Source organism: Danio rerio, chromosome 11, assembly GCF_049306965.1.
Source record: "Danio rerio strain Tuebingen ecotype United States chromosome 11, GRCz12tu, whole genome shotgun sequence".
In the NCBI taxonomy this organism is placed as follows: Eukaryota; Metazoa; Chordata; class Actinopteri; order Cypriniformes; family Danionidae; genus Danio; species Danio rerio.
The window spans coordinates 7,386,327-7,400,564 of NC_133186.1; the positions used below are offsets into that span (position 1 = coordinate 7,386,327).

General features: G+C 37.1%; 1 protein-coding gene across 3 annotated transcripts; it reads left to right on the forward strand.

Annotated features, from left to right (window-relative positions):
* The first annotated feature begins 3,263 nt into the window (after positions 1 to 3,263).
* LOC141376530 (uncharacterized) lies at positions 3,264 to 13,954 on the forward strand. Of its 3 annotated transcripts, none has more exons than XR_012386973.1 (10): positions 3,264 to 5,661; positions 6,091 to 6,216; positions 7,619 to 7,753; positions 8,870 to 9,787; positions 9,892 to 9,986; positions 10,072 to 10,122; positions 11,140 to 11,602; positions 11,865 to 11,979; positions 12,322 to 12,404; positions 13,739 to 13,947. XR_012386973.1 is itself a non-coding variant. In XM_073916345.1 (9 exons), exons 1-8 carry the CDS (start codon positions 5,373 to 5,375, stop codon positions 11,948 to 11,950), a joined length of 2,163 nt encoding a protein of 720 aa, XP_073772446.1. In that variant the 5' UTR covers positions 3,517 to 5,372; the 3' UTR covers positions 11,951 to 11,979; positions 12,322 to 13,954. The 3 variants fall into 3 exon arrangements, 1 of the variants encoding a protein (XP_073772446.1); XR_012386974.1 differs by having other exon boundaries at positions 3,517 to 5,661; positions 12,322 to 12,965; positions 13,335 to 13,945; XM_073916345.1 differs by having other exon boundaries at positions 3,517 to 5,661; positions 12,322 to 13,954.
* Positions 13,955 to 14,238: the final 284 nt, after the last annotated feature.

Consider the following 14,238-nt stretch of genomic DNA (forward strand, 5'->3'; position numbering starts at 1 on the left):
CTAAAGGAGGTCGAGCCTTCTCAATTATGTCTCCTGAACTTTGGAATAGCCTACCTGATAATGTCCGAGGCTCAGACACACTCTTTCAGTTCAAAACTGAAAAAAAGAGCTATCTTTTTAGTAAAGCTTCCACACAATGCGTCACAATATGGTATGATGCATGAGTGTGCTCCATACAGGTAAGTGGACTTGACAAACCGGACACACACCTCCCGTCTTAATATACCTGACATTTTGTTAGAAACACTTATATTTTTACATGTTTGTTTTTTATGTCTGTTTATTGTAAGAACTCAGCAATGTTTCTAAACATAGTTAACAATCTTTAAATCTTCTTCTGATTTGAATCCCCGAAGTTTAATTTGGGTAAACTTATTATAAGTTCATGTATGAACGGTAATTATTTTCTTTTTTCTCTATTTCCACCTGGGGATCCTGAGGGCTCTAGAGATTATGCAGTGCCATTGATGCGATCCAATACCTGAGAGGAGATGGTGCCAATGTATCCTTAATCCTGGACCAGGCCATATCCGGAGCAGATGCTTTGGCGCCATGGAGGAGCGAAGAGCTTGAGACTGATTCTTGAAAGACCCCAGTGACAGATGGGTCTTTGTATTGATCCCGCAGGACTGCCTGATCACCCTTACATACTTACATACTGCAGATCTCCTCGATAGATGTTCAGCGTTCCCTGGCCTTCAGCACCTAGACTGCAACTGCGCACATGAAGTTTGGGCAGAGGAGAAATGGTCTCTCGGTTTCTCTTGAGTTTTCTTCCCTTCATATTCGTCAATTAAAGTTTGTTGAACAGAAAGCATTCCACGACAAAACTCGTCACCAAGGAGCAGGGTGTCCGCGGGGTTGTAAATAAACATCATCTGATGAGGTATTACATTTTCGAGCCCAATTTTTTTTTAAATAAATTATACATTTTTAAGTGCAGGCCTTGATTCTAAAATTTACATGGATTTTTTTAGATGTTGAGAGTAGGACCTGAGCGATATCATGCGAGGTGGTGTGGTAGCTTGGCAACAGAGCCGCGACGTCAATACACCAAGGCTCGAAATTGTGACCATTTTGGTCGCAAATGCACCCGAAATTTAATCTCTGCAACCTCATAATATATTTGGGAGCATTTGTGTGATTGCATATAATGATTGTAGTCCGACCTGTTTTGATTTTTTTTTTCTAAAAAACATGCCAAATTGCTCTTCCTTGCCGCTATATTGGTTCATATTAGCTGTCAATCACTCAAGGCTTTCCACTGTCAGATGACAGGGAGCTTTTATGACTGCGGGAAATGCAAACAGCTGAATAGTGCTGAAGAGGGGCTTTTGTTCTTATCTCAGACAGTTTTAACTATTAAAGTTTCTTAAAATATTAATGACAACAGAGCATGCAGAATGTCTCAGGAAACGAACCACAAAAATAAGTGCTTTTAAGAATTTATCGTAAAATTTGAGAAAAAAAATTTAAGTAAGAGTCTATTTAATGTTAATTTAATGTGAATTAAATGAATTTAATACAGTTACTGAAATGGCAAAAACCGCTGCGACATGACTATGTTTTAGCTTAATTTTTTTTGTGCAACATGAATAAATGTATCACTTATATTATACATTTTGCATCAGGTGCATTTAGCTATGAGTTTGTGATGTATTTTTCATATAATTTATATGTAGTTTACTAAGCTGAAAAATAACACTGCTCCTCTTTGTTTAATATTAATACAGAGAAAACATCCTAATCAATTGAAAAACTACTCAAAATAAAAGTATTCACCCCCTTTGAGACGGTGAGGTTAATCACATGAAAGTAAGCCCTGATTTTTTTTACTTTGTTTTTTACTACTTTTTAAAAAAAAATTGTTTGTGCCATTTTCAACATTTGAGTTTGAGACTTTTTGTTCAATTTTTTTTAAATCTATTTTGTTCTGCCATTTTGAAACATTGAGGTGTTCAATTTAATTTCTATATTAGGAAATAAGATCTTTCTTGGTGTTCTTTGAGCCTTTTGAGTAAAATACTTAAGTTTTTAAAAAATGGATACTTTGACATTTTTACTTAAGTCTTATTGGAATAGGTGACTTGTAACTTTTAATGGAGTAATTTTTACTGTAAGGTATCTGTACTTTTACTCAAGTATGGTTTTCAGGTGCTCTTTACACCTCTGCTAAAAAGAAAATAAAACATTTGCTGCGTGCACTCAAGCGCACTAGCGGACACGTCAAATATAAACCAGGCTTTAGTTGTGCTGGAGTTAAAATAATTAAATTTTTTGAAGGTATTAAAAAGGTAGTAAAAAGTTTTAAACTCAAGTTAAGGTGTTCTGTATATACCCTGTAAAAAGACACCGGCACCAAAAAACAATGCCCCCCAACTCAGCCTAAACTGGCTAAATCGAATTTTTGTGCAGGATCAGGAGGAAAAGTGCCTTCTGAATGTGAATAGAAGCGTAGCTACCTGGAGCAGATCACATATCTATTTTTGCACCCATGCGCATATTGGGAATGCAAATTGCACGTGCTCTCATTTCCCAGGTGCACCAGTTGAAAACCATGAGTCACTTGACAAGAACTGAGTGATCAGCTTCAGGCTTTGTGTGGAATATACACATTTCGGTAGACTAATCACCTCAGACAAACACAGAACACCCATACACTGCAGTGCTTTTGCATACTATGGATGTCAATGGTTACTGGTATCTAGTTTTCTTCTAAATGTCTTCTTTTGTGTAAAAAAAATAAATAAAATAAAAAGACAAACGGGTTTGGAACAACTGAATGATGAGAGAATTTTGTTTTTGGTGGACTCTTTTAGTATTTTGGATATATCAAGGTGCTGTGTTAAGCTCTGTAATGTTTTTCAGTGATTTTTATTTTTATTTTTTTTATTTTTCCCAAATGATGTTTAAAGGAGCAAGGAAAATTTCACAGTATGTCTTTGTTTTATTTCAGCTCTAATAAAAGCAATTTTACTTTTTTTAAAAAGCTATTTAAGGTCAATATTATTAGCCTCTTTAAGCTTTTTTTTTCTACAGAACAAAATCATCATTATATAATAACTTGCCTAATTACTCTAACCTGCCTAGTTAACCTAATTAACCCAGTTAAGCCTTTAAATATCACTTTTAGCTGTATAGAAGTGTCTTGAAAAATATCTAGTCATATTATTTACTGTAATCATGGCAAATATAAAATACATCAGTTATTAGAAATGAGTTATTATAGCTATTATGTTTTGAAATGTGTTGAAAAAATTTATTTGTTAAACAAACTTGGGGGGGGGGGGTTGGTGGATTAACAGGGGGTCTAATAATTCTGACTTCAACTGTATAGTTTATAAATAAATGTTTTATTTCTATATTTGTATTTCTCTGTTGTATGTTCTTTTCTAACTTTATTTGTCCACATTTTGTTCAATATTTATCTGAATGTAATTTGCATTGACTTAAGTAAACTATTTGAAATAAATCGTTGTAGTGTGTGATTTACCAAGTTTATACATTTGGCCAGCCACATGTGGGCCGCATACGGGTTTAACAGACCTCAGCTATATCTGTGCAATATAAAAATGTATCACTTGGCTGAAGCAGTGGAGTTCTGGCACTACTTTGGTTCAGTTCTGGCTAAACAGGATGTGGGCCAGTTCTGGGCAGGGGAACACTACAACTGGTCTGGGCCACATCTTCGCAGTTTATTTGGGCCAGATCTGGGCCAAAGGCAATTTGTTGATTGGGTATTAACCCTTAATCGGCCCATGGGGTCAGGGCGGCCCCAATGGATATATATATTTTTGAACATAATGTACAACAATTTGGTGTTATCAGTAAACTACATTACAAAAAAAAAGGAAATGTTACATAAAAATTATACATAACTAAATCTTAAAATCCTTATTTTTTTATATACTGTATATATTGAAAGGGCATGAAACTCTCCAACTTTTCCTAAAAATCTATCGTAAAACACACAAAAACTGTAAGAAAAAAAAAAAACGTTTGTTCCTTGGACTCAAGCTGCATTGAAAATGACTGGGAATTTTGTTTTAGATGACTGTGTCCTAAAGAAATGTGAAACCCATTATGAATCTGCAATATTTCTGCACACAAACACACATGTATGACTGCAACATTTGTATAGAAACTGGCAAATTATATTATACGAAATTAACATGGAATGTGTTTAACACAGCAAACAATTAAGCATATATCAGACAGGAACAACCAAAAATATAAAATACAGAATTTGTATGTGTTTTATAAGGGTAAAACAGTTATCTAGTGAATATATATCATCAATTTGTGAGGAAATGTTTTGTAAAGCGTCAGGAAATATAAGCTGGAGATGAATAGGTGTTTATGGACCCCTGCTGGATTATGTGGAAATTGCAACTCTTCTCCTCTAACCTCAGATGACATAATTTTAATTCTAAAATATAAAACAACACCCAGAAACCTTTTAGTTCAGTTTTCATAAGCTTATTTTAATGCCTTGAAATAATTAAATTTCTTCAATGACATGGGCGTATTTATAAAACACTCGTACTGTAGGCTTACGTAATATACATTAATATGTTTACTAATTAACAAGCAACAATTTGATCATACTTTAATACAATTTTCACAATTAATAAATCTTTACCTGTGAGTTTTTCCTCAATAAACTCTCAATTTGCTGCGTGTTAAATTGAAAATTTGGAGTTGTTTTACTTCTTTCAGATAGATGCATATTTCCCCCCAAAATAATATTCATTATGATTTAGTTTATTATTATGAGGTAGCCTAAATGTTAACATAAAAACAAACAGCTTTGGACATTTTTAAACAGCTCTTAAAGTTTATTTTGAGCCTATAAAGTTTTTTCATGTTTCAAAAAGCCAGAATAATAATGTATATGATCAATTATTTAATATTTGTTTGTTAGTTTTTTCCTTTATAATATGTCACAGTATTCTAACACAAATAATTCAGTCAAAAACACAGTGATTCGTGAAGTTGATGTTTTGTACTCGAGTAATATTGTATTTCTGAAATTAATGTTAAAATATTCTCCTTGAACTGTAAAGCCCGCCTTGTTTGATTTGATTGGCTAGCATTTTGACATTGACGAGGTATTATTTCTGAGGCAAACCACGACAGGGGCTGTTGTCTATCGATTACGGCCCGGTTTCAGACATATATTACTGGCTCGGTAATATTGACATATTTGTGCCGCTTTAAGCAAAACTCTGAACATTTGAAAATAAACACGCCTAGAGAAGCTGTTCCAAACCACGATCCATAAATGACGTCACTCGGCACACCAGGCTTCAGTTCAGTGATTATTTAAGCTAGTGAAAGGATTGTCATTTGAGCGCGTTTACAGAGTTTCGATGAATTTACCGATTTACCAATTATCTGTCGACTTAAAACTCTTAATGAGTGAACAAGAACACTTTATGAGTGAAAACACAATGCCTGTGCTTGTCCACGCGATGGCAGCAACAGCATCTGTGTGTGGTGGAATGGAGAAAGCAGAGGCGAGTTTGTGGATGGACGCAATCGGTTTTTGCGACGACTTCTGTCCCTGGCTTGACCAGGTGGACGGGACTGTGGTTTCAGAGGCCGCTACAGCTCTTCACAAGCCCTCTACTGCTAATAAAATGGAGGGAGATGCAACCGGTGAGCCTATCAGCAAACATTCAAGCTTTATTAGGTGTTAAACCATTAAAAAACAAGGGTAGAGATATATGCACTCGAGTTTTGAGGGATTAAAATAAATGCACACATGAAAATAGACACATTACATATGAAAAAATAACGAGAAATTATCAATAATGGATTTTAAATAGACTTTGGTATGAGAAAAAGTTGCTCTGTGAGGTAGTCCTTAAGACATTTTGTTTTTTACTGGGCCTCGACAAAACAATGAATTTTATATATATAGCCAAAAGTACACTGTATGATTCAAAATGAATGATTTTTCCTCTTATGCCAGCAATTTTTAGTTTATTAAGTAATAGTTCATCACTTTCCATGAAGATATTTTTTGTTATAAATAGTTTAGAAAGATTCTGAAAACTGCCCCTTATGACTGATTTTGTTTTTCAGGATCATCTTTGGAGACCATCAGCTTCTGCAGTAACTTCTGTCCCTGGCTGGACGAGGAGGACTGGACTGTGGTTTCGGATGCCGGTGAACCCGCTACTGATAATAATGTGGAGAAAATCCCAACCGGTGAGTCTGTCAGCAGCCACTAGACTTAAGCTTGAAAAATGACAAAAACAACATTAAACAACAATGAGAAATTATCAATAATGAGGTTTACACCGACTTGGAGATGAGAAAACGTTGTCTTGTAAGGTAAATTGTCCTAAATGGGCAGATGAAGGCCATATAATAACTGTTTTTTACTTTATTAAATACATCACGCCTATGTAGAGTCACTGTAAATCACCTATATCATTGTGCGTGTCTGTGTGTGGTAAATGTTTTTGACAAAAAATGTCTTATTAAAAGTGTCAGCGTGTTTTATACATATATTTATAACAGCATCATTAATATTTAATGGATTTCAAATTATAAATACAATTTGTACCATTGAAGTTGAGGTCAAGAAAAATGAATGACACTAATATGAAATTCAAAACAATTACAACGGTCTCATGACGATCATGGTTATGACAGATTTATGACACATTATGTTGTGTGGGTAATGTCAAGTTGTCATGACAACAACTGGATATGATATATTTGTTTATGTCAAGTTACATTTGATACAAGTCAAGCCCCGGTCAGCTCACACAATTTCGGCAGGATTTCCTTGACGTAGGGTGTCTTAGAGATTCGTAAACAACAAATGGGCGTCGTGACACAAGATTCAATCGCTTTTTCTCGTGTAATGTAGCATAGTTCATGACAACCGATACCATGTCTGCGATGCCTCACGACACCATCGCAGAAAGTCTAGCATATTTAATTGTTTTCTCGTTCTTGATGACGAGTTCTGTCATGCGGATGACACTGTGCAATAGGAGCTCATCGTTTTTTGGTTATGTCAGTGGGTGCTGCCGCTAATGCGCAGGTCAGGTAATCAAAAAATAGATTTTGAGCATCTGATTTTTCCTTGCTGCTTATTTGCGTTACTTTTCTCCATCTCACATGCGGCAAGCTCAGGCGAGGGAGTGTTTAATAAGAAACCCATGGCAGGAAAATATACATTTAGATTTCACAGAAAATATATTAATATTAAACAGGAATCATAAGTTTGATCCTATCCATGTGGTAAGGAATGCCCTTAAATAATGTAGTTATTAGTTCTAAACAAGCATCAGTGTTTATTGATATTGAAATAAGATAAAAAACATTTTAAATTGACTTAAGAATTATTGTTATAGCAACACTTGTGACTGCTTTGGGAAATAATGCTCGTCGTAGACAACACGGCATGACTGAGTAGTCTGGCACATTTGTTACCCACGACAAGTCAAGATTTAATCAAGAAAATAAAATAAAAAGCATAATCTCACATAGTGACTTTCATATCATGATCATAAAAGTGTCGTGATGAGTCCAATAAAGTGTTTCCATAATTCTCAGCTTCTGAAAACTGACCATTATGACTGATTTTGTCATCCAGGCTCACTTTTGGAGGTCATCAGCTTCTGCAGCGACTTCTGTCCATGGCTGGAAGAGGACTGGACGATGCTTTCAGATGACAGTACAACACCGTATGAGTCCTCTCCCGATAAAAGTGTGGAGGAAAACACAACCGGTGAGACTGTCTGAAACCACATAAAAGAAATGAAAGACATTTAGCTGCTCTTAGTACTTTTATTTTGAGAAAATCAGCAGCTCAAAAGTCCCTGACAGAGGGAAAAATCAATTTAAAAATTGATAATTGAAAATCATCAGATAAATAATACGATATGATTGTTTTAATACACTTATTATAGACACAAAGCAATTATTCTTACAGGCCTATGACTCCAAATTAACTTACTCCTTAAAGGTCCTGTGAAATTAAAATAATGTTATAATTTTACATGTTAGTATCAGTATGTTAGACTTGATAATATCTATGAGCTAGAGTGGTACAAAACAGTAATAAAATTCACATTTAAAAGATATTAACATGTAAAGCTTGCAGTTTGTCACTTCTGCCTAAAGCAGTCAAAGATTTTTTGACGTCACTTCATACTTCAGTTTGTCATTAAATATTCTGACCAATCAAATGCTCTCTAGTGTCTGACATGCCCGCCCCTCTTTTCTCATTGGCTTCTCATTTGATGGGCTTGAGCTTAACTACTCTCGCTGGCAGAGCTGTGAGAAAAACTGAATGCTATTGGCTGTTTTTAAAAAGAGGAGGAACTACTCTATGTCCCGCCCTCTCTTCATGTTTCAGTTGAGATTATGTGAAACATTAAATAATAAATGCACATTTCAAAGCACTTAATATCATATATGATGGGACATGTGATTTTGATCACACAGCACCACAGCTTTGTATAACTCATATTTTCACTGGCATTCATGAGTTTATGAAGGAGCTACAAACACTAGACTAGAGATCCAAAAACTAAAACCAAAAACCACCCAGCTACATGATACAGAGTCCAGACAGCCTATAACAAGCTATATGTATAAACACACACACACACACACATAGACACACAGCACCAAGCAAGTGGCAAACAGCAAGAAATCTGGTCGGGTCCCATGGCTCCTGTGGGAATGCAGGCCTCCTCATTAGACCATAGGTGTCCCACTTTTGGACAATCCAGTCCATATCTAAAGTATTAATATTTTACATTTATATGTTCTTAATAGGTGATACAATAACTGACTGTCACATTTCTAATATTTTCTGTGTTGTTTTTCTTTGTTTAAGAAATCCAAACACAAGGCAGCAGGTGGAACAAAATCCATGCTTTCTTCAGGAGGGTGTGGAAGGTCATGAAGAAGCCTTTCCTCCGCAGAAGACGGACAAAAGGAGAGCCTAATTCTGATCCAGATCAAGAGCCTGATTCAGAGCACAATCCAGATCAAGAGCCAGATCTAGAGCCTAATCCAGATCCCGAGCCTGATCATGATTCAGTGCACAATCCAGATCAAGAGCCAGATCAAGAGCCTTATCCAGATCCAGAGCCTGATCATGATTCAGTGCACAATCCAGATCAAGAGCCAGATCTTGAGCCTTATCCAGATCCAGAGCCTGATCCTGATTCAGAGCACAATCCAGATCATGAGCCAGGTCCAGATATAGAGCCAGATCCAGATCGAGAGCCTGATCTGGTTTCAGAGCCTGATCCAGATCAAGAGCCAGGTCCAAATCAGGAGCCAGATCCGGATCAAGAGTATGATGAAGATCCAGATCCAGATCGAGAGCCAGATCCGGGTGAAGCGCCAGATCAGGGTGAAGATCCAGATCGAGAGCCAGATCCGGGTGAAGCGCCAGATCCGGGTGAAGATCCAGATCGAGAGCCAGACCCGGGTGAAGAGCCCGATCCAGATCGAGAGCCAGATCGAGAGCCAGATCCAGATAAAGAGCCAGATCCGGATAAAGAGCCAGATCCGGATGAAGAGCCAGATCAGGATGAAGAGCCAGATCAGGATGAAGAGCCAGATCAGGATGAAGAGCCAGATCAGGATGAAGAGCCAGATCCGGATGAAAAGTCTGATAAGGATGAAGAGCCTGTCCCTGGACCATCTGGGGTCCAGAACACTGCTAAACCTCATCCAGATCCAGAGCCTGTCCCTGGACCGTCTGGGCTCCAGATCTCAGCGTCAGGTGCCCGTGATGATACGCGTCAGTACTATTATATATGCTAATACAACATATGTTTGTTAATGTAAGATAATATCAGTATGATAGACCTGAAAACACTTAAACAACCTCTTCTTTTTTTTCAGGATCTTTGGAAAGTTTCTATGAACTGGGAGTTGTTCTGGGATTCGGGGCCTTCGGTACAGTGCACAAAGCGGTCCGTAAATCTGATTGCATGGAGGTAAAACTCTCTTATCTGTGTTTTTTTAAATGATATAGAGACTGAATATGTGGGAAAAAATAATAATTGTATTTCCTCTTTGCAGGTTGCCATCAAGCGGATTTATAAGAGAAGCGATGACCGTTACGTCTTCAAGGTAAGTTGGAAAAAAGTCACTCAATATTTAATGTTATGATTTAGACACATTTATTGTTGCGCAGTTGAATTTTAAAAGGTTAAATCCAGTCATTTGAATCTGTATGAAAATTTCACTCATGGTCAAGTAGAAGAAAGTAATTTTTGGCCCGTTTCCACTGACTGGTACAGTACGGGTCGGTACGAGTCATCTTTATCAGGCTTGCGTTTCTGCAGCCAAATGATACCCTATTGATGGGCTCGGTGTACGACAGAAAGTTTCAGATGACGTCATTCTCGCTCAAGGAAATGTCAAAGTAAAGCTGCACGGGTTGTTCACATATCATAGGAGAAGCACTTCTTACAAAACAGATGCTTTATACACATAAATGCTTGTGTATAAATGTTCATTACTAACTTTTCTATGAACATGATTTGATTATTACTGCAGGTCAATGGTAGGGCGAATTAGTCTATTGTAACGTCTGCGATTATATAAAATAAATGCAACATAAATGAACACAACAACAGAACACAGCAGATTTTGTTCTTCCTGACTTCCTGACCCGACAACGTTTGTTTGAGCTCAGGTCGACTATGGTTTGTTATCATATGATTTTGTCTCGGCTGTGCTTCTAGAAATGACGCTTCCTTTGTTTTCATTCTCCCGGCTGTTTGCGCTAGTGACATTTCTCTGTAAACCAATAGCGTTCAGCTGCGCGTCTAGCTCTGCCTTTTGGTACCCTTTTGTTGTGCTAGGTACCATTTGCAAAGGGTACTCAAAAAATTGTACGGTACGGTTCTCTTTTTGGTAACCTTTAACAGTGGAAAGGCCATAAAAGTGTACCGAACTGTACCGTATTACTCAGTGGAAATGGGCCATTTGCTGTTCCTCATCCTTCCCTACACTACTGTAATCTTGACCTTTTTGCCCAAATATTTTGAATTTCTGAATATCTTTTTTTCATGAAGTAATTCTTTACATGAAATCTTTCTTCAGGTCTGCATCAACTAACCCTTGTTCCCTTTTTCTCAATAGCCTACTTTAGCTTCCAACCCGCTGATCAAAGAAGTGGCGACTATGCTCATGCTAAAGCGTCTGCCATTGTGCCAATACGTGATCGAAATGTATGAGTGGTTTGATGAACCTGAATGCATTTTATTGGTCATGGAGTACCCCAAGCCTTGTGAAGCCCTGGAGAAATTTGTAAGAAAGCACAGGAAGCTGACCGAATCTGTGGCACGTAGCCTGATGCATCAGATATACCGGGCAGTCCAGCATTGCTTTAAAAGAGGCATTGTGCACAACGACCTGCATTCCAACAACATCCTGGTCAACAAGAAGACTTTGCAGATCAAGCTGATCGACTTCGGTTGCTCTTATGAAGTGGATGAACGACACTACCTTTACTCTGTTTTCGCTAGCACAAGAGCTTTAGGCTACCTGCTGTCTTTCATGGTGTCCGGAGGCATGTATTCGGTTACGTCCAGCTTAACCAGTGGTGAGTGAACAGACACTAGCTGTGTTTCCATAAAAAGATTTCAACTTTATTTTTGAAGTTAAACCTACATTTTTATGCACATCCTGGCAAATACTGCACTATTAAGGGTATAGGGGTGGTTTAGGATACAGCCATTGGTAGTATTTTAATCACAAATTTCAGAAGCTTCTTGATAAATGTCAGCTTTAATGTATATTATACAGGCTTATAAGTAAGATGGATTCTTATAAGCAGTGTATTAACCATCTTTCCCCTTGTACAGACTGCAGTGATCTGATCCAAAAGTCTATGAACCAAAACATGACGCTTGAGCAGTTCTTCTATCATGACTGGATGAGGAGATTCTAGAATGAAGACGAGACTCGATACAGATGAAGGTAAACACAACTCAGCCTGAAGGAAACTACATTTAGCAGGTTTAGCATCCCACTTTGATGTTAAAACAACATAAAAACATGTCCAAAACACACTACAATGCATGTAAACTAGCTTGACGTCAAAATTACATCAAATTGACTTCTAACACTGGCGTCAAAAACACGTCAATTTAATCTATTTACATACAATCGATCTGCATTTTTAACCTGTTTTTGATGTAGTTTTGACATCAGAGTGCCCGCTGGGATGCTTCTCATGTTATATAAACATGTGCTAGTCAAATACCAGACATGTTTTTAATATTTCTTCTTTTGTTTTTCCTCGGTATGGACTTCACTTAGAAAGCAGCAAGGTCTTCTGCAGAAAAAACAAAAACAAAAAAAGGTTTTCTAAATAAAAAAAACTCATAAAAACCAACAAAATCATAAAGAAGCATAAAAAAGAAGAACTCACATCTAACTGACCCAGAACCAGAGCCTGATCCAGAGTCTGTCCTGGGACCCAAACACTGCAGGATCAGCATCATCATCAATTCCAGGAAACTGCCTGTTCTGTGCTGTCAGAAATGGAAACCCATGGTGGACTCTGAGGATAGGGATGGTTAAATCTGAGTGCATTTTGAGGAGGAGGTGTTGTTTCTCCAGAGGATGATGATGAAGAAACACCTGCACCGGTGCAATGCATTGGGTCAGGTTTACACGAAAAGCAGGTTTCAAAATATATATATTTTGGACAGTCCTAGGCTAGAATAGGAATGCATATTTTTTTAAATTGGCGGCAAAATCCCCTGAACACAAATGAAGATATTTTTAGATAAAATCAGAGAGCTCCCTCATCCATAGACAGCAACAGCCCCAAGTTGCTCAGAAACAAAGTCCGGAAACAACCAGGAAATCTTTTCTGGTATTTTCTTTTGGGCTTTGAGGATGAGGAAGCTCTCAGATTTCACAATTACTGATACCAGAAATTATCTTGGAGGAGTAAGGTGGTGGTGGAGGGCCTTATGTTTTCAGTTTGTGTTGTGGATGGAAGTATACATTAATTACACTGACCCCTAAAGTAATTGTAGACTGCTACATTTCTAATGTTATTTTTGGACAGTCCTAGGCTAAAATAAGCATGCTTTACATTTAATTGGCGTCAAAATCCCCTAAACACAAATGAAGATATTTTTAGATGAAATGGGAGAGCTCCCTCATCCTCCATAGACAGCAACAGCCCCAAGTTGCTCAGAAACAAAGTCCGGAAACAACCAGAAAAACTTTTTTGCTGGTATTTTCTTTTGGGCTTTGAGGATGAGGGAGCTCTCAGATTTCAGAATTACTGATACCAGAAATGATCTAGGAGGAGTTAGGGGTGGTGGAGGGCTTTTTAATAACAATAAATGATAAAAATAAAAGGATTGATACACATAAACAAGTAAAGAGTGCTTAATGATGACAGAATTTTCAGTTTTGGGTGAACTGCCCCTTTAAGCGATAGCATCAGTGCATATTAATTCAATAATTAATATCAAGTTCATAAGAAAAGTTACTGAAAAGTCAAAAAACAGTTCATGATGTGAAGCCAAACATTAAAAACATGCAGGAACTTAATAAATGATGGACTGGTTTCGCTTCTCTTATAAATCGGACCCAATGCATTGCGACCCAGGCTGAAGTGCTGGCGAAATCGGAGATGTTCAGAGTGCCGGTGTTCGGCTCTTTTTCAGGGTGGATTTTTTTATTCATCATCCTCATAATGTCTGGAGAAAAAAACACATCCTCTTCAAATGATGTTTGCATCAATATATTGGAGTATCAGTATTAAAGATGCAGTTTCTTCTGTCTAAGAGATTTTTCTGTATAAAAGAAAAGGATTGTACATCTAAAATGAAACATTTCATAAAATTCCATTTCTGTTCTCTTGCTGTTTTGTGTTTACTGAATATGTTGTATGTTTTGCACTCTTAATAAAAAATCAAGCTGAACATTGATTGTGTTTATTGTGTCGTTAATTGTGTCATTTATATTGAGGTCTGGTTATCTGGGTGCTCTTGTGTTGGTGTTTTCCCAATACTGTGCATTCGGATTTACTGAAATACTGCTCTGCATATCGGGATTGCCTGACTAAACAATAAACATTAAAAAAATAATAATGTAAAAACAGCAACTATACAGAGCATTATTCCTATTATTGATCAAATTATCCATTAAATTGTTTTTTTTTTTTATGAAGGTCTACCCCTATGGGGTAACTAAACCCATCACAGTAATGTC